This window comes from Salvelinus sp. IW2-2015, linkage group LG31, assembly GCF_002910315.2.
Source record: "Salvelinus sp. IW2-2015 linkage group LG31, ASM291031v2, whole genome shotgun sequence".
Classification (NCBI taxonomy): Eukaryota; Metazoa; Chordata; class Actinopteri; order Salmoniformes; family Salmonidae; genus Salvelinus; species Salvelinus sp. IW2-2015.
In genome coordinates this window covers 11488969-11509884 of record NC_036870.1, presented here as the reverse complement: position 1 = coordinate 11509884, position 20916 = coordinate 11488969, and the positions used below count along the sequence as shown (strand labels likewise).

General features: G+C 41.9%; 1 protein-coding gene across 1 annotated transcript in view; it reads right to left on the bottom strand.

Moving 5' to 3' along the window:
- Positions 1-1219: 1219 nt before the first annotated feature.
- LOC111955820 (ubiquitin carboxyl-terminal hydrolase MINDY-1) overlaps positions 1220-20916 on the bottom strand; it is a 27030-nt gene continuing 7333 nt past the window's right edge. The window contains exons 5-10 of the mRNA XM_023976141.2: positions 5815-5973; positions 5606-5708; positions 5223-5365; positions 4656-4853; positions 4189-4344; positions 1220-3636 (exon numbers count right to left, since the gene is read on the bottom strand). Of these exons, the coding sequence (XP_023831909.1) occupies positions 3556-3636; positions 4189-4344; positions 4656-4853; positions 5223-5365; positions 5606-5708; positions 5815-5973 (840 nt within the window). The 3' untranslated portion in view covers positions 1220-3555. The remainder of the gene's footprint in view (positions 3637-4188; positions 4345-4655; positions 4854-5222; positions 5366-5605; positions 5709-5814; positions 5974-20916) is intronic.

Genomic DNA, 20916 nt, shown 5'->3' with positions numbered 1-20916 from the left:
TAAATCTTTTGCCTTGCCCATTCACCCTCAATGGCACAGCTGCAACACCGAGAGCATCCTGACTGGTTGCATCACTGCCTGGTACGGCAATTGCTCACCCTCCGACCGCAAGGCACTACAGAGGGTAGTGTGTACGGCCCAGTACATCACTGGGGCTAAGCTGCCTGCAATCCAGGACCWCTACACCAGGCGGTGTCAGAGGAAGGTCCTAAAAATTGTCAAAGACCCCAGCCATAGACTGTTCTGTTCTCTCTACTACCGCATGGCAAGCGGTACCAGAGTGCCAAGTCTAGGACAAAAAGGCTTCTCAACAGTTTTTACCCCCAGGCCATAAGACTCCTGAACAGGTAATCAAATGGCTACCTGGACTATTTGCATTGTGTGCCCCCCCAACCACTTTTTTTACGCTGCTGCTACTCTGTTTATCATATATGCATAGTCACTTTAACTATACATTCATTTACATACTACCTCAATTGTCCCGATCAACCAGTGCTCCTGCACATTGGCTAACCAGGTTATCTGAATTGTGTCCCGCCACCCACCAACTCCTCTTTTACGCTACTGCTACTCTCTGTTCGTCATATATGCATAGTCACTTTAACCATATCTACATGTACATACTATCTCAACCAGCCCAACTAACCAGTGTCTGTATGTAGCCTCGCTACTGTTATTTTTCACTGTCTTTTTACTGTTGTTTCTATTTCTTTACTTACCTATTGTTCACCTAATACCTTTTTTGCACTATTGGTTAGAGCCTGTAAGTATTCATTTCACTGTAAYGGCAAAACCTGTTGCATTCGGCACACGTGACAAATAGACTTTGATTTGAGATACACAATCCATGTCTCAAGGCTTAAAAATCCTTCTTTAGCCTGTCTCCTCCCCTTCATCTACTCTGATTGAAGTGGATTTAACAAGTGACATCAATAAGGGATCATAGCTTTCAACTGGATTCACCTGGTCAGTCTGTCATGAAGAGTTCTTCATGTTTTGTACACATAGCTCTCTCTCTCTCAAAGATGGAGCAGAAAAAGTTAACAAGATGGAAAAGAAATAACAGAATAAAGCAAGAGGCAGGAMAACAAAAAGAGGCATCAAAGATATGGTGTTTCAAGGCGGCCCAGAAGGACTTGAAGGATTGGTTGTATGAGTCGATTATGTGAAGTAATGAATGATATTTACCAGACAACAAATGAGTCATTGAACACCATGATGATTTGTTTAGATTTTCCTTTACTGACATGACAAATTAAATTCAAAGCAAGTGGTGACGATTAACACTTGGCGATTAACACTTGGCGTCAAGGTGTGGTCTATTTCTGTAGTGTTGCTAAAAGCCCCTCCCCCTAAAGCTACTTCAAAAAGGCCCTGTATAGCCGACTGTCTCAAAACTGAATTAAGTGCCTGAACTTTATTGTTAAGTGCTGTAAATCAAATGCAGACTTCTCATAGTTGGTTCAAGCGCCAGATTTGCTTGAAGGCCCAGTGCAGTCAAAAACATGATTTACCTGTCTTATGTAGACTGAACAAAAATATAAACGCAACATGTAAAGTGTTGGTCCCATGTTTCATGAGCTGAAGTTAAAGATCCCAGAAATGTTCCATACGCACAAAAAGCATATTTCTCTCATTTTGTGCACAAATTAGTTTACATCCCTGTTAGTGCTTCTACACCTGCATTGCTTGCTGTTTGGGGTTTTAGGCTGGGTTTCTGTACAGCACTTTGAGATATCAGCTGATGTAAGAAGGGCTATATAAATACATTTGATTTGTTAGTGAGCATTTCTCCTTTGCCAAGATAATCCATCCATCTGACAGGTGTGGCATATCAAGAAGCTGATTAAACAGCATGATTATTACACAGGTGCACCTTGTGCTGGGGACAATTAAAGGCCACTAAAATGTGCAGTTGTGTCACACAACGCAACAGAGGTATCAAGTTGAGTGGCATGCTGACTGCAGACATGTCCACCAGAGCTGTTGCCAGATAATGTTATGTTAATTTCTCTACCATAATGTCATTTAGAGAATTTCTGTCTGTAATAATGCCCTTTTGTTGGGAAAAACACATTCTGATTGGCTGGGCCTGGCTCCCAAGTGGGTGGGCCTATGCCCTCCCAGGTCCAACCATGGCTGCACCCCTGCCCTGTCATGTGAAATACATAGATTAGGGCCCAATTTATTTATCTTTCAATTGACTGATTTCGTTACATGAACTGTAACTCTTTCAAATTATTGAAATTGTTACGTTTATATTTTTGTTCAGTGTGTATATATATATATACACACTTCCACACTGATGTTGGAATAATACTGTTATATTCAGAAATGTTAGCCTGTGGTGGTGGGATGAAATTTCGGCCTGCCTGAAATGGGTTAATAGACCAATAAGAAAGAGTTCCAAACCTCTCAGCTAATTTTCAGGTTTCCCCTCCCCACTCAGACCACTCGCAGACAGACAGTCCTATCAAAATTCTTGCTCCAGATATGGCTCTTTCCTAAGCRATTTGTTTCTTTTTGACCATTTAAATTCTTACCTAGCAATTATTTAAAATTGAGATAAAAACAGCTACAATCGACCTTTAATTATTATTCTTATTCCCATATAGTCATCTTTAACCCCCCACTGATCTTAAAAGTCATCCACAAAAGATGCTCCAGCAGAACCCCTTCACTGCCCATACCATTCTACTTCTGCATAATTCCTCCCTGCTACTAACTACAGCATAGTACACTATATGACAGCAAAAGTAAAGCCCATGCTTACTCTAGCAGATAGSACTTTGGGGAACACTGCCCTCAAGGCCATCTCTTCGTTCGTTCGTCGGGCTTGCAGAGTCCGCTTCTCGACCCAGGCATAATTGTGCATTGTTCTGTATAGGACAGGAATGTACTCGAGTTTCCATCATGGCTTAAATGCGTCAGATGACGACTACCCGACAGTTTGCTTAAAAACAGGGCTTTCTAAGGCGACTTTTTGCCATTTCAAAAGTTGCATCATCCATTAAGATGCATCAGTTGGTCAGGGCTGTAGTGACTTCCCTTTKAAATTTAGACCTTCACTTTCTGTCCACTTGTCTTACAAATCCGACCACTGCCTGCCTCATTGTCATAGAAACCAAACCAGACCACAGTTACAAARTTCTCTCATATTTCTCAAGAGGGGCAGTGATAGCTGAATAGAAGACGACCCCTGATGTGTGACTCTACCTGGGTTGTGACGTGTCTTGGATGATTCTCAGCTGCTGTAACCAACTAACTGCATTGGATTTCCTCTCTGCAACCTCAATTCACATTTAGATTATATTCTGTGGTCTAGCAAAGCGGAACTAGTACTGCCACCTTCTGGCCTGGATGTTCAAAGAAGAACAAGGGTGAGAGATGGGGAGGTAGTGAGTGAGMTACAACCTCGAGGTTAGGTTTAGTGTGAAGGGTGAGTTTGGCATTGAGATGGCAGGGGCACAATCCCCTAACTGTGTGTGTGTATTAGGGGTTGGCTTAATGCAATGAAGTGCAGGCTAATGGGGACTAGGGTAAGTTTAGGTGTCGCTATAATATGGCACAGTCGGAATCATCCTTTTTCTCCCGTCTCCTCTGACCTCCCGGCTTGGCTGCCAAATMACCTCTCACCTGGAAGCAAAACAAACATTCATACAGGAAATGGACAAGCTTCTATGTAGGACGTTTGTGAATCAAAGATAGCAGAAAGTTGTGTCTAAACCTAGTACCAGAAAAGTACAACACTGCACRGTGGTGAAAGAATGCAATGAGTCCTCCACATTTTCTGCTCAAATAAATTATAGTGTGATGGAAAAAGCACCAGGGGACACTTTCTTTACCAGTAGCCAAACATTTTCAGCGGGGACCCCATTTTTTCAGCCAGAATTTCTAAGGGACCTCATTTTTTTTGCAAACCCACATCTAACAAGAATCTTAAAAATCGGTACATTTGGAATTTTACATCAAGAAATAATCTTATTCATAACATTCATCTCTTATCCAAATTAAAAGAAAAAAACATTTACTCAAAATTGCATTTAAAAAAAAAATTCATGGGGAAGTCTTTTGAATATCACAGGTCTATACTGTTGTACTGTGTTAATATTTCATACTGTTGAAGTAAAGCCTAGAGAGGGCACCATCTTTCCTTCTAGTAAATGTCTTGATTGTGTGGTTGGTTACCTGCTGTGCTGGGGCCTGGGAGGGACCTTGTTGCTGCTGCTGCTGCTGCTGCTGCTGGTACTCCTCCTCCTGCAGCTGTCTGGCCAGGTCCAGGTCACTGAGGGGCCCCGGGGCCGCCCCCTGCTGCTGCTGCAGAGACATGGCCACCAGGTAGTCCTGGCAACCAAGCATACACCACGGGGTGAGTGAATGTGTAGTCATGGAAATGTGCATAGAGGCTGAAATCCTTAACGTCCATGCATGATTTACAGTACATACAGATCTCAAGTTAGGATCACGTTAGCGTGGCAGTTCTACACATAAAAAAACCCTTAAGTATCTAGCTGCAGCATAAGACATGGAGATTGTCTCTGTGGCGTATTGGATACTGCCCACTGTATCTGGGTACTTCTCAAATAACAGGTATCCTCAAACTGAAAATGGTGGCGGTGTGTTGTGGAGCTGGGGGAGGGGGGGGGATCACTGACCTGGTCGATCTGTCTCTGCTGCTGCTGGGGCGTGAGACTGTCGGGCTGTGTCACGAGGACGCTCCTCTGGGGCGGGTGGCACAGGCGGAAGTCTGAGTTGCAGAAGTTGCCGTCGCCCTCCACGTTGTGTAGGCTCTCCCACACCAGCCCCCCCTCCTGCAGGAAGCCCTGGTCTGTCACCAGCAGGTACAGGTGGCCCTGTGGGGTCACAAGGTCAAAGGTTAGAAGTCATTCAGTGGGGTGGTGTGGTGGTAAGCAGCATTTTAGAGAATGTTGTGCTACTGCAGGGCGCTTGAGGGAACGTTACAGAACATGCTACATGCCGCTGTCATGTAGAATACAGTCTTATCTATTAGAATACAGTCTTATCTATTTATGCCATTTCTATATGCAAGGTTCTATATGTTGCACCCTATAGATTGAGCCATTGGTAAATTCCCTTACCAACACGCACGCACACACACGCACCTTGTGCTTTATCATAGTGCTAAAGTGGTTGTTTCTGAAGAACACGGACAGCTCGCCCTCCTTGACTGTAGTGTTGCACACACACACACACACACGCACCTTGTGCTTTATCATAGTGCTAAAGTGGTTGTTTCTGAAGAACACGGACAGCTCGCCCTCCTTGACTGTAGTGTTGAGCTCACAAAGTCCGTGGTACGATAGCTGGGTCGCTGTGGACTCCAGAAACTGCTCTGCCACCAAACCTGAGACGGAGAAGTATCAGCATAAGAGTGTAAGGGGAATAGCTGTATTACAGAGGAAACGGCCAAGTGAACAGAATGCAATTGGGAWTATTTGATCAACTTCCCARCAAGACCCTCATCAATAAAACCAGGTTATTAGAGCTGGGCTTGAACATAAGTCTTCACCACCAGTAGCTCACCAGGACAAGGGTTGGTGACAACTCAAATGTATGTCAAGTAAGGATTCAGAAGGTCCTGTACCTTCACTGACACGGCTGCTGTCGTCCGAATGCTTGTAMCCGATGATCTTCTCTACCAGCTGGTTGTAGCTTAGCTTTCCCACCGCTGCCACCATCTCAGGGCTCTGGAGAAAGAAAATACTTTTAAACTGAAGCCCAAAACAAGGGATTTGGGGCATTAATTGTGAAAGGAGGGCTTTTACCTTCACATGTTCMACAAATGTCGCTTACCTGAGGGTCCACCAGCCAGCCATGGTAGAGCGGGATATCCAGCAGGTCAAAGGCGATACACTCTGGTGTGTACTCAAAGTCCGACACGCCTGTGAAGCGCACGTTGACGTCAAGGCCCGTGGACAGCTTTGGCAGAACTGCCATGGCATCGCTCATGTTCTGCGGATTCAAAGATAAAAAATGATGTATATTAGAAAACTACAGATGTTGGAAACTGAGTTGGAAACCAGGGTTGGGGGATTACTACTGTTTCGATTACAGTCGATTTCAGGATTAACTTCTAGAATTGAAGATCAGACCAATTAATATTTTGTGTTGAGATGGAATCATACTTGCATACAATGTAGAGTTGGTTGCACAGAGGTCCAGTATCAGCTGTTCCTAAATAATTTTCACATATGGTTTACACCTCAGTTCCATTGACATGTAAGGTATGAGAATGCTGAAGGATAAAGCTAAGTGGATATGCAGGTTAATCTTGTAGTTCAAAGTTCACAAGTGTTTCCAAGAGACCTGCACTCTCAATCATACCTAAAATGTCTGTCACCGTCAACTCCTACAATATGGTGTTTGAGTGAAACTGAGCAGCTAACTAGAATCCTCTGAGCTTAGCAATGAAAAATGAACCTAAGGTTGTCCCTTACTAAAGAAAATATTGGTTGACCGAAAGCAGTCTGTTCTTTCGACCAATCGATTAGTCAATTTTAAAACATGTATACACACCCTGTGTTTAATAAAATCAACTATATGTATTTAGCTTGTCTGARGCTTCAAGATTACTGATGAAATATGACACAAAAGACTCAACAGGGAGCTAGAGATCACGATAACCAGAAGGGGAAAAAAGAAATCCTCCTCCCATTACTGCTTTCTCCGATTCTGCCATTACTCTCCTGAAGTTGCTGGTAATAGGCTACACGAGGAGTCGGGAAACTCTCATGTGGAATGACAATTTATCTTACCATTTCTACCGATCTGCGTGCCAGTTATGGTTTTCATATGCACATTTTCATTTCATTTATACTAACAACYTCTTCGTATCTCAAATTCATTCATGTGGTTAATGAAAATTCTATCCAAATCTAAATGAAACACACCTAAAAAGTAACTTATACTGCCAACTGGGCTATGTAAAAAAAAAAAAGTTAAAAAAACATTGCAGCCTGCAGGTAGAAAATATCCTGACAAAAATAAGCATGGCCTGTCTGCAACGAACTTGAAACAATGTATCAACTATTAGCTTGGGTTGGGCCTGAAGCTCCTTGCAACATTGTAGAAAATATTCTGGGCCKTTAGGAGTTTAGTTTACCAGTGAGCTTGGACAGACACAGCTGTGGGTAATTTGCGCAAGCGATAAGAAGTAATCAGGTAGGCCTATTTTATGACGTTTCCACTGGATCAGAGCATGACATTTTTCCCTTTCTTGCCGAGTGGTTATCGAAATGGAGTGAGCTAGAAGGTTTTTAAAAATACATTGAGGAATTGTCACTCAATGGATGTAAAAATAGACTTTGTTTGCTTGCTGTTTGAGGAGAACATTKATTTGAGAAGCTCCACAGGTCATTAGTGGTGGTGCATTAAGCCAATCAGAAATACCATCAGAAACACCAAATGGGCACATTTATATGCCTACATTTGCAAGCAGGCCAGGTAGCATACAGACCTAATTCTATGTGTAATCAGGTGCGTGTKCTTACTCAACATTGACGGGAGCGCTCCAAACAAAAGACAATGACAAAACTCGTAAATGGAATGAAATAAACCAAAACTTGTTTCTCAAGTGTAGCATATTGTGAACTCTGCAAACAATGTGTCCACTCCAAAAATGAGAACAGTAAAATACTGGAATAATAATATATTGAATGCATTAACGTAACCAAACAAACATTGTAGATTAGAAATMTAAGCAATTACCTGTAAATTTACTACAGGTGATATACCCTATGTAAATTAAGAATTGATACACAAAAAATCAAAACGCAAACAATTCACACCATGAAGTTATGAAACAATGAATGTGCACAAATTGGAGGAAGAGAGCACATTCTGGAGAGAGATGTGCATTGTGCAGCCACACTCCCCTTCTTTTTGGACTGTGCCATCCCTGCGGCCTCCGCAATGGACTAGTTCACTGAGATGGGGGAAAAGAAGACTGGTTTCTAGTGCAAAATAAATAAATGTGTGTGTGTGTGTATGCATGTATGCTTTTTCAGTTCTGCCCACAAATTTTCTATGGGATTGAGGTCAGAGCTTTGTGATGGCCACTCCAATACCTTACTTCCTTTAATTGTTTTGAATGTTCTCCTTTTTGATTGATACTCTGTCTAAGACAGTTTCTTTTTGTGTGTGTTTTTTTTGCTTGTCTCAACACAAACATGTATTCCAGCTATTAACGCGAGCTGTTGAAAGCATACATGCTGGGATAGCCTATAACTTATATTACCTTGTCAAAACCCATGCTATCTCTGTTCTCTATGTTTGAACGCTGTTCGTTGGTGGGTGGCTTTTGTGTTAGCCAAAAATGACAGAGGGAGAACTCCAACAATGAGTCATCCTGTGAAACCAATGCCTTGATCATAACTTTCTTCCAATGCAACAGTTGGGACAAGGCGTGCGGTCATGTACACAAAGCTTTATTTGATTCAAAAGTTTTAAACCACTTCCTGCTTACTCTTCAGTATACTACTTTTCATTGCCTTTCCTTCATTACCATTTTCCAACCCCGTAACATTATTCTGTAAACATGATGTAAATAACTTCAAGTGCAATTTTATCCTTTACCGCTTGGTTCTTGTTACAAACCCACGTTGATGGTTCTCTCCCATTTGAACCTATGAAAGCAGAATTGGTCCTTGTCAGGTCACACCAGCTAAATGCTTGATCATGGGTATTATTCAGGGCAGACATGTGTTCAGACTGCTCCAGATAATGTATAGATCACACTATTGTTCTGCAACAGAAAAATGTTCTGCTTTCTACCATCGTAAGTTTTTCGCCCTTTCAAGTTCTGAACATTGTGCCCTCAAAGATGACGTGGTTTTAGACGGAACGTGGTCCACCGCAAACCATAAGCAAAGCCATTTATTTTGACTAATTAACAAGTCCTTCGTCCTTGATACTAAGACATTTTAGAATGTACCAGGGGGAATAGAAATATTGCCCACTTTTGTACTCAGAAACGCTAACACTTACACTTTAATCTTCCTAATTATATGTGTTTCACTTTTCCATACAACTGCGTACAGAGACGAACCTGTGATCACTGTTGCTCCTAAATGCATTGAGTCCTCAAATAAAGTTGTAAAGTTTTTTTGTAGTATATTTTCTTGGGTTTTCTAACACTGTTGTTGATAAATTGTTAGGGGAAACTTTTGATATATAATTGAATAAAATGCGAGTCGTGATTACATTAACACACAGTAAACTCAGTAATGTGTTGCAATAGGTTCTGTTTCAGTTGTCAGGAGACTATTTGTTAATTCCGTTTTAAATATTGGACTGCACTATGGCAGCTTAATATTGTAATCAAGCCTGGAATATGATTGTTAGAACAGCTAATACTATTTAGCAAATTAATACAACCCTGTCCTCTACAGCTCTTAGTATCCTAATCATTTGGCAGTGGGGGGGTTGATTGCTAAACTTTTATTGGGGGCTTTTGCTTATACACAGGACAGCCCAATTTGTCTTTCATTGGTCTTTTGACCCAACCAGTGAGCTCGAAAGATTACGTGAACAGAATATAGAATTTGCTGACTCTGGAAAACTCAGCAAATTACTTTATTCTTACGGTTCGTAACTACTTAGCTCAAAGTTGTCAGCATCTTCCAACCAAACCAGTGTCTCTGATTGGACTTGGACCATTTTGGCTACTGAGAGCATTGTCCTTTTATTAATAGGAGCTGGTTTTTTTGATTTGAGTTCCTATCATGAGGGGTCAATGATCAAGACCGAGCATTGTGGAAGCCAGCGTACGTGTATATCTAGCTAATGTAATAAATAAAAAAAAATGTAAAAACCAAATAGATTAATTAAATTCCACTTTGCACATTTAACAAATTCATCAAAATGAGCGGAAGAACAGACAGACTGAAAATCTGTTCTGAGTAATAGACTTCGCTTATAACATACCATTCGACATCCGTACTGCTTTAAAATGTTAACGTCCACAGCAACATCCTCTCAATGCTCAGGAAACTTCTCTAGACCTATTTTCCCACATCCCAGTCTGGCTACATCATACTATTGTTCTGTGACTTTGTACATGTTTAGAGCTATTGTTGAGAGTTTACAGCGTTCTCCATCTACATCCCTAATTACAGATGTCCGCACTTAGAAACCCCTGAAGACAGATTGTTTCACCACCAGGACACACACCGAATACAGGGACGCACAAACACCTTAAGTCTAGCTGTACATCTTTTCGCCACAGGACAAACACATCTCCCTTGGGTTGGATTGTTTGACTACGCTGTACAAAACATTAAGAACACCTTCCCATATTAAGTTGCCCTCAGACAGCCTCAATTCGTCATCGCGCACATCACCAAGGTGTTTGAAAGGTTCCACCATGGATGCTTGCCCATTTTGACTCCAATGCTTCCACAAGTGTTCAAGTTGGCTGGGTGATCCTTCGAATGCGTCCACCACCCCTTGATACCCACTAACACTGTCAAGCTGTGGAAAAGCGCTTGCAGTTTGACACACTCAAATGGTCGCTGGACCTACTACCATACCCGTTCAAGGCACCTAGAATTTTTGCCTTGCCATCACCCTCACTGCACATGCTGCAACACGAGAGCATCCTGACTGGTTTTGCTCACTGCGCTGGTACGGCAATGCTCACCCATCCGACCGCAGGCACTACAGGGGTAGTGTTACTGCCCAGTGACATTCACTGGGGCTAAGCTGCCTGCAATCGGACCAACTACACCAGGCAGTGTCAGAGGAAGGTCCTAAAATGTCAAAGACCCCAGCCATCAGACTGTTGTCTGTTTCTCTACTACGATGGCCAAGCAGGTACCGAGTTGCCAAGTCTAGGACGAAGAAGGGCTTCTGCACGAGATTTTTACCCGCAGGCACATAAGATCCAGAACAGGTAATCAAATTGGCTACCTGGACTATTTGCATTGTGTTGCCCCCCAACCACTTTTTTTCGTTGCTGCTTACTCTGTTTTTCTATATCATGATCACTCTTAGACGTTATACACTTCATTATACCTACCTCAATTGTCCCGAATCACCCAGTGCTCTGACATTGGCTAACCAGGTTATCTAATTGTGTCCCGCCACCCACCAATCCTCTTTTACGCTATGCTACTCTCTGGTCGTCATATATGCATAGTCACTTTAACATATCTACATGTACATGCCTATCTCAACCAGCCCAATAACCAGTGTTGTATGTAGCTCGCTACTGATTATTTTTTACTGGTTGTTTCTATTTCTTTACTTGACCTATTGCTTCGACCTATACCTTTTTTGCACTATTGGTTTTTAGGCCTGTAGAGTAGTCATTTCACTGTAAGGGAACCTGTTGCATTCCGGCACAACGTGATCAAATAGACTTTAGAGTTGAAGATACACAATCCGTGTCATCCAAGGTTTAAAATCCTTCTTTTAGCCTGTCTCCTCCCCTCATCTACTCTGAATTGAAGTGGATTTAACAAAGTGACGATCAACAGGATTCATAGCTTTCAACTGGACTTCACCATGGTCAGTCTGTCATTAAGCATTTCTTCATGTTCATTGTACACATAGCTCTTCTCTCTCTCAAAGATGGAGCAGAACAAAAGTTAATCAAGATGGAAAAGAAGATAACAGAATAACAGCAAGAGGTCAGGAGAACCAAAAAGGCATCAAAGATATTGTGTGGTGTTCAAGCGGCCCAGAGGACTTGAAGGATAATGGTGTATGAGTCGTTATGTGAAGTAATGACATGATACTTTACCAGACAACAAATGAGTCATTGAACACCGGTGAATTGATTTTTTAGATTTTCCTTACTGAAATGACAAAATTACAATTCAAAGCAAGTGGTGACGATTATCTACTAGGCGATAACACTTGGCGTCAAGGTGTGGTCTATTTCTGTAGTGTTGCTACAAAGCCCCTCCCCTAAAGCTACTATTCAAAGGACCCTTTATAGCCGACTGCTCTCAAAACTGAATAAGTCTGAACTTTATGTTAGTGCTGTTAACATCAAACAGGATTCTCATTAGTTGTTCAAGCGCAGATTTGCTTGAAGGCCCAGTGACAGTCAAAAACATGATTTACGCGTTCTTATGTCCAGATCTGAACAAAATATAAATGCAACATGTAAAGTGTTGGTCATTTTCATTGAGCTTGGAACGTCTAAAGATCCCAGAAATGTTCCATACGCCACAAAAAGCTTATTTCTCTCATTTTGTGCACAAATATAGTTTACATAACCTCTGTAGTGCTTCTAACGTGCATTGCTTGCTTGTTTGGGCTTTTAGGACTGGGTTTCTGTACAGCACTTGGAGATATCCAGCTGATGTAAGAAGGGCTATATAAATACATTTGATTTGCTAGTGGCCTTTCTCCTGTTGCCAAGATAATTCCTCCATCTGACGGTGTGGCATATCAAAGAAGCTGATTAACAGCATGATTGTTACACAGGTGCACCTTTTATGCTGGGGACAATTTTTTAAGGGGGGGGCCCCCCCCCCCCCCAACTAAAAATTGTTTGGGGCAAGGGTTTTGTTTTGTTCCCAACACAACCGCAACAGAGGTATCAAGTTTAGTGGCATGCATGACTGCAGACATGTCACCAGAGAAAACAAAACTGTTGCCAGATAATGTTATGTTAATTATCTCTACGATATGTCATATTAAAGAAGATAACTGTCTATACTTAATGCAATATTTTGATATGGAGAGAAAAAAAACATTACATAAGCATGGAATAGAGCCTGGCTCACAAAGCTGGATAGGGCCAATATGGCCTGACCCAAGGATACAACACATAGCGACATTAGACACCACTACACACTATTCATATAAAAATAAATAAGATTAGGGACCCATATATATATTTAAATATATTACCATTAGAACTTGATATTACAATTAAATGAACTGATAACTACTATTAATATATATGAAAAATGATTATAAGATAAAATATATAAATGAATATACGTGAAATGATAAAAATAATATAATAAAATAACACTTCCACATAGATGTTTGGAATAAATAATATATACTTCAGAAAATGTTCGAATCCTAAAGTGAGATGGAATAGAGAAAATGAAAATAATTAACGGTATCCATGACACATGAAATGGGAATTAAAATAGACCAAATACGCAAAGAGTTCCAAACCATCTACAGCATAGAATTTTCAGGTTTCCCCTACCCTAATAAGACCACTCGCCACGAAGACCAGTACTACTCAAAAATTCTTGCTCCAGATAGGCTCATTTCCTAAAGCATATTTTCTTTTTAGACCATTTTCAATTCTTACTAGCAATTATTTAAAATTGAGGATCAAAAACAAGACTACAATCGACCTTACAATTCTATAATTCTATATTCCCAATATAGTCTCTTTAACCCCCCACTGATCTTAAAGTCATCCCAAAAGACTGCACCAGCAGAACCCTTCACTGCCCCATACCATTCACTTCTGCATAAATTCCTCCCTGATACTAACTAACAGCATAGATACACTTATGACAAGCAAAGTAAAGCCCTATATGCTTACCTCGTAGCCAGATAGCAACTATTGGCGAACAACGTGCCCTCAAAGCACAATTCTCTTCGATTCGTTTCGTCCGCTATCAGAGTCCGCTTCTACGAACCCAGGACATAATTAGTGCGATTGTTCTGTATAGGACAAGGAATGTACTGACGTTTCCATCATTGCTTAAATGCGTCAGATGACGACTACCCGACAGTTTGCTTAAAAACAGGGCTTTCAAGGAGAACTGTTGCCAATTTATCAAAAGTTGCCATATCCATTAAGATGCATCAGTTGGTCAGGGCCTGTAGGTGACTCCCTCTTTCCAAATTTAGACCTTCACTTTCTAGTCCATTTGTCTTACAAATCAGACCACTTGCCTGCCTCATTGCCATAGACAACATAACAGACACAGTTACAAAATTTCTTCTCATATTTTCTCAAGAGGGGCAGTGATTAGTGAATAGAAGACGACCCCTGATGTTGTGACTCTACCCTGGGTTGTGACAGTGCTCTCGAGATGATTATCAGCATGCCGTAACCAACTAACTGCCATTGGATTTCCTCTGCAACTCAATTCCACAGTTAAGAATTACTTTCAGTGGTCTAGCAAAGCGGCAACTAGTACTGGGCCCTTCTGGCCCTGGAGGTTCAAAGAAAAAGCAGGGTGAGACGATGGGGAACGGTAGTGAGTGACAGGCTACTAACCTCCGAGGTTAGGTTAGTGTGAAGGAGTTGAGTTTGAGCATTGAGATGGCAGAGGCACAATCCCCTACTGTAGTGTGTGTATTAGGGGTTTAGCACGACTGTATATAGCAATGGGATATAGTGTGAGCGCTCAACGTGCGCGCCCATCAGGTGCTCTATATTTGTGCATCGCAGCTCACCTTATACTCATCTAGAGACCATAGTACCTGACCATCATCGCTTTTTCATCCGTCTCCTTAGACCACGGGCCTCCACGTGAACCCTCTGCTCGCTCTACCGCCACATACCATTACCTGAACGCACTGGAAAGCACAAAAACAACATTACATACAGGAACTTGGACAAGCTGTCTATGTGGACGTTTGGAATCACAAAGATAGCAGAAAGTTGTGCTTAAACCTCAAGTACAGAAAAGTACCAAACACCTGCACTGCTGGTGAAAGAATGCAATGAGTCCTCCACAGTTTTTGCTCAATAATTATAGTGTGATGGCAAAAAAGCAACCAGGGACACACTTTCGATTCCAGTAGCCCACATTTTTCAGCGGGGACGCCATTTTTCACGCCAGAAATTTCTAAGGACGACCTCATTTTTTTTGCTAAACCCATTCTAACGAGAATCTTAAAATCAGCTACATTGTTGAGAATTTTACCATCAAGAAAATAACTATATTCAATAACATTCTCTCTCTTCCAAATTAAAAAGAAAAAAACACATATTACTCAAAATTGCCAGTTAAACAAAAAATATCATGGGACAGTCTATATTGAAATCACAGGTCTAATACACTATATGATACTGTGTTAATATTCATATGTTGAAGTTAAAAGCCTGAGAGGGCACCATTCTTTCCACCTTAATAGTAAATAGTTTGCATTGATTGGTTGAGCTTACCTGCTGTGCATGGACAACCCTGGCGAGGACACCTTGGTTAGCTGCACTCTGCTCTGCTTGCTGCTGGTACTCCTCCTCCTGCAGCTGATTGGCCAGGACCAGGTCACTGAGGGGCCCCGGGGCGCTCCCCCTGCCTGCTGCTGCAGAAGACCATGAGGACCCACCAGGTAGTCCTGGCAACCAAAGATTACACCACGGAGGTGAGTGAGATCTTAGTCATGAATGTGACAATAAGAGGCTGAAATCCTTAACTCCATGAATGATTATAGTACATACAGATCTCAAGTCAGCGATCACAGTATAGCGTGTGCAGTTCTCATAAAAAAAGTATCTAGCGCAGACATAAACAGGAGATTAGCTCCTGTGGCGTATATGGATATGCCACTGATCTGGGTAGCTTCCCTCAAATAAAAAGGTATCCTTCAAACCTTGAAAAATGGTTGATCGTAGTGTTGTAGGAGCTGGGAGAGGGGGCGGGCATCACTGACCCTGGTCGATCTGTGTTCTAGCTGCTGCTGGGCGTGCAGTACTGTCGGGCTGTGTCACATAGAGGACGCTGCCCTCTGGGGGGGTGTTCACAGGCGGAAGTCTGCGTGCAGAAGTTTGCCGTCGCCCCTCACCACGTTGTGTAGGCTCTCCACACCGCCCCCCATACCTGCAGGAGCTGGTCGTGTTCACCATGCATGTAACAGGTGAGCCTGCTGGGGATCACAAAGGTCAAAGGTTAGAAGTTCATTCAGTGGAAAGGTGGTGTGGTCGCGGTAAGCAGCATCTTTTGAGAATGTTGTGCTGCTGCAGGGACGCGCTTGAGGGAAAACGATTACGAGACAACTGCTACATTGCCTCTGCTCAGTGTAAGACATACAGTCGTTTCTATATGCAAGGTATCTAAATATGTTGCACCACCTATTAGACCGTGCCATTGGTAAATTCCACTTACCAACACCGCACGCACACACACAACACACACCGCACCTTGTGCTTTGATCATAGTTGCTAAAGTGGTTGTTTCTGAAGAACACGGAACGGGGAAGGGGGGCTTCCGCCCCTTCCCCTTTGAAAACTGTTCGTCGTTGAGCTCCACAAAGTCGCGGTGGTACGATAGCTGCGGTTCCGCCTGTGGACTCCAGGAAACTGCTCTGCCACCAAACTTGAGACGGAGAGAAGTCATCAGCATAAGAGTGTAAGGGGACATAGTCGTATTACGAGGAAACGGACCAACTGATCAAGAACAGAATGCAATTCGGGATTATTTGATCAACTCCCCACCAAGACCCTCATTCAATAAAATCCAGGTCTATTAGAGATTGGGCTTGGAACAATAAGTCTTCTACCACCAGTAGGCTCACCAGAGACGGAAGAATGGGTGACAACATCAAAATGTTCATAGTTGTCAAGTTAAGGATTCAAGTCTGTACCTTCACTGACACGGCTGCCTTCCGTCGCCGAAATGTTTAAGTATCCGATGACTCTTCTCTACAGCTGGTTGTAAGCTTAGCTTTCCCACCGCTGGCCACATCTCCAAGGGCTCTGGAGAAAGAAAATGACTTGTTTAGAACTGAAGCCCAAACACGGGTTTGGGGCATTAATTGTTGACAGAGAGAGGCTTCTACCTTCACGATGTCGACAAATGTCGCCTTACCTGAGGGCATCCACAGCCAGCCATGCGTAGAAGCGGGAATCATCAGCAGGTCAAACGGCGACAACTCGGTGTGTACTCAAAGTCCGACACGCCTGAATAAGCGCAGTTGAGGTCAATGGCCCGTGGGACAGCTTGTGCGAACTGCCATGGATCGCTCAGTTCTGCGGATTCAAAGATAAACAAATGATGTATATTAGAAAAACTACACGATGTTGGAAACTGAGTTGGAAACCCGGGTTGGGGGATTACTACTGTTTGTCGATTACAGTCGATTTCAGGATTAACTTCTAGATGTTAGTCGACCAAGTTAATATTTTGTGTTGAGATGGAATAGACTTGCATACAAGTGTCGAGTTGGTTGCACAGGGCGCCAGTATCAGCTTGGTTTTTTTTTTTTCAAACAATACAACAAAATAATTTTTTCACATATGGTTTACACCTCAGTTCCCATTGACATGTTAAATTGTTAGATTGAATGACTGAGGATAAAGCTATAGTTGATATCGGCAGAAGTTAATCTTTAGTTCAAAGTTCACAAGGTCGTTCATAAGAGACCTGACTTCAATCATACCTAAGAATGTCTGTTCACCGTCAATCCTACAAATATGGCTCGTTTGAGTTGAAAATGAGCCATCTAACTAGAAGCCTCTGAGCCCTTCGCAATGAAAAATACCTAAGGTTGTCCCTTACTAAACGAAACTATTGACTGACCGAAAGCAGTCTGCTCTTGTCGACCAAAGGAAATCGATTAGGTCATTTTAAACATGTATTACACACCCTGTGTTTTACTAAAATCAAACTTTATGTATTAGCTTGCTGTCTTTCAGATTACTGATGCAAATATGACCAAACGACTCACAGGAAGCGGTTGAAGATCACGGATAACCAGAACGGAATAAAAAGGAAATCCTCCTTTCCCACATTAACTGCTTCTCCCGGATATTCTGCCATTACTCTCCTCGAAGTTGCTCGGTAATAGGAACTACACGAGGGAGTCGGAAACTGCATTGTGGAAACCTGACATTATATATACACATTCTCTAACCGATCTGGCGTCCAGATATGGGTTCCATAATGCACATTATTTCATTTCATCAACTAACAACGTCTTCGTATCTCAAATTCATTCATGTGGTAATCGAAAATTCTATCCACAATCTAAATGAAACACACTAAAAAGTAAACTTATTACTGCCAAACTGGGGCTATGTAAAAAAATAAAAATAAAAAACATTGTGCAGCCTGCAGGTAGAAAATTAATCCTGACAAAATAAGCATGCCTGTCTGCAACGAAACTGAAAAACCTGTATGCAAACTATTGCTTCTGGGTTGTGGCCCTGAAGCCTCCTTGCAACATCTGTTAGAAACTATTCTGGCCCTTAAGGGTTTAGGTCTTACCATATGGGAGCTCGAGACTGACACAGCTGGTAAGCTAGTAATTGACGCAAGCGATAAGAGTAAGTCAGGTATGCCTTTATTTCCATGACCGTTTCCCTGGATCAGAGCATGACCCCACTCTTTTCCCTTTCTTGCCGACGTGGTTAATCGAAAATGAGAATGCTGAGCAGCTAGAAGTGTTCCTTTAACAAAATACTTGGGGAATTGTCATCTCAATGGTTATAGATTTAACAATACTTTGTTTTGCATTGACTGCGTATTGCAGGAGAACATTAATTTGAGAACAGCTCAAGGTCATTGTAGTTAAGGAATGCAATTAGCAATCAGATCACTCTTCAGACAGAACACCAATGAGGCACATTAATAATATGCTCGTACATTGCAAGCAGGCCCAACATGGTAGACATTAACAGACCGTAAAATCTATGTGTTAATCAGGGCGTGTCCTTAACTCAACTTGACGGGAGCGCTACCAAACAAAGCAATTGACAAAACTTCTAAATGGATGGAAAAGTAAACCAAAACTTGTTTTCTCAGAGTGCTCGCAATATTGCATAGAACTCTGCAAACACATGTAGTCACTAAACCAAAAAAATCAGAAAACAGTAAAATACTGGAGATAATAATTATTATGAATGGCATTAACGTAACCAAACAAAACATTGTAGATAATAAGAAATGTAAAGCACATTACCTGGTAAAATTATACTACAGGTGAATACTAACCCTATGTAAATTAAAGAATTTATACACAAAAAATCAAAACGCAAACAATTACACCATGAAGTTATGAAACAAAATGAAGTCACAAAAATGAGGAAAGAGCAGCAACGTGCGAGAGAGATGCTGCATTGTGACAGCCACACTCCCCATTAATTTTGTGGACGCTGCATCCCTGCCGGCACTCCGCAATAGACGACCATAGTCCTACACTGACGAAAGGAAAGGAGGAAAAGAAGACATGGTTTACTAGTGCGAAATAAAATAATGTATGAATGAAAATCTGTGTGGTATGATGTATGGCTTAATTCATCCTCTGCCCACAAATTGTCTATGGGCATTGAGGTCAGAGCATATGAGTGATGGCCACTCCAATACCATTAACTTTGTGTCCTTAAGAGCCATTTTGCCACACACTTTATGCATGTATGCATGCATACATACAGTTGAGTCCAGAGAATTGACATTCAACACCTTAATAGCCAAATCACACTTAAAACGCTACAAGTTCACAAATTCTCGACATTTAATCCATAGTAAAAATTCCCTTGATAACTAAGGTCAGTTTAGCCGAAACACCACTTGTATTTAAGCAAATGTGAAATGCAGAATAGAATAGTTAGAAGCAAATGATTTACTTCGTTGTATTTCGTTCAATTCACATTCCCAAGTGGGTCAGAAGTATTACATACAACTCAATTATATTTCGTAGAGTCTAGTTGCCTAAATTGGTTCAACTTGAGTCAAACGTATTTGAAGGTAGCCTTCCACAAGGATATCCCCACACAAAAGTTGGAATAGTGAATTTGTGGCCTATTCCTCTGAAAGAAGCTGTGTAACCGAGTCGAGGATGTAGGACACTCCTGCTCCGCACATAGACTTTTCAAGATAATCCGCCCACAAGTTTACGTATGGGAAATTGAGGTCAGGCTGGAACAATATGAGGCCACTCCAATAACCTTAACATTTGTTGTCATTAAGCCACTTTTTTGCCACAACTTTGGAAGGAATGCTTGGGGTCTTGTTCTATTGGAAGACCCATTGCGACCAACACTTTACTCCCTGATTGATGTCTTGAGATGTTGCTTCAAATAATATCCACATCCAAATTCATTCGTCATTGATGCCATTTATTTTGTGAAGTGCACCAGTCCCTCCTGTCAGCAAAGCACCCCCACTCCACATGATGCTGCAAGCCTGTGCTTCACGGTTGGTGGGGTTCTTCGACTTGCAACACGGTCCCCCTTTTTCCTCCAACATAACGATGGTCATTATGGCCATTTTTTGTTTCATCAGACCAGAGGACATTTCTCCCAAAAGTATTTCTCCCCATGTGCAGTTGCAAACCGTAGTCTGGCTTTTATGGCGGTTTTGGAGCGGTGGCTTCTTCCTTGCTGAGCGGCCATGTCGATATAGGACTCGTTTTACTGTGGCTATAGATACTTTGCACCTGTTCCTCCGCATCTTCACAAGGTCCTTTGCTGTTGTTTCTGGATTGATTTGCACTTTTTGCACCAAAGTAGTTATATCTAGGAGAATAGAAACGCTTCTGCCTTCCTGAGCGGTTCTATGACGGCTGCGTGGTTCATGTGTTATATACTGCAACTATTGTTTGTACAGAATGAACGTGGTACCTTCAGGCGTTTGGAAATTGCTCCAAGGATGAACCAGACTTGTGGAGGTCTACAATTTTTTGGCTGATTTCTTTTGATTTCCAATGATGTTAAGCAAAAGAGGCACTGAGTTTGAAGGTAGGCCTTGAATATCATCCACAGGTACACCTCCAATTGACTATCAGAAGCTTGCTAAAGCCATTGACTAATTTATGGAGATTTGCTCCAAGCTGTTTAAAGCGTTGTCAATTTAGTGTATGTAAATTCTGATCCACTGGAATTAATAAGTGAAATATCTATCTGTAAACAATTGTTGGAAAAATTACTTGTTGTCATGCACAAAGTAGACGTCCTAACCGACTTTCCAAACTATAGTTTGTTAACAAGAAATTGTGGAGTGGTTGAAAACAACTAGGTTG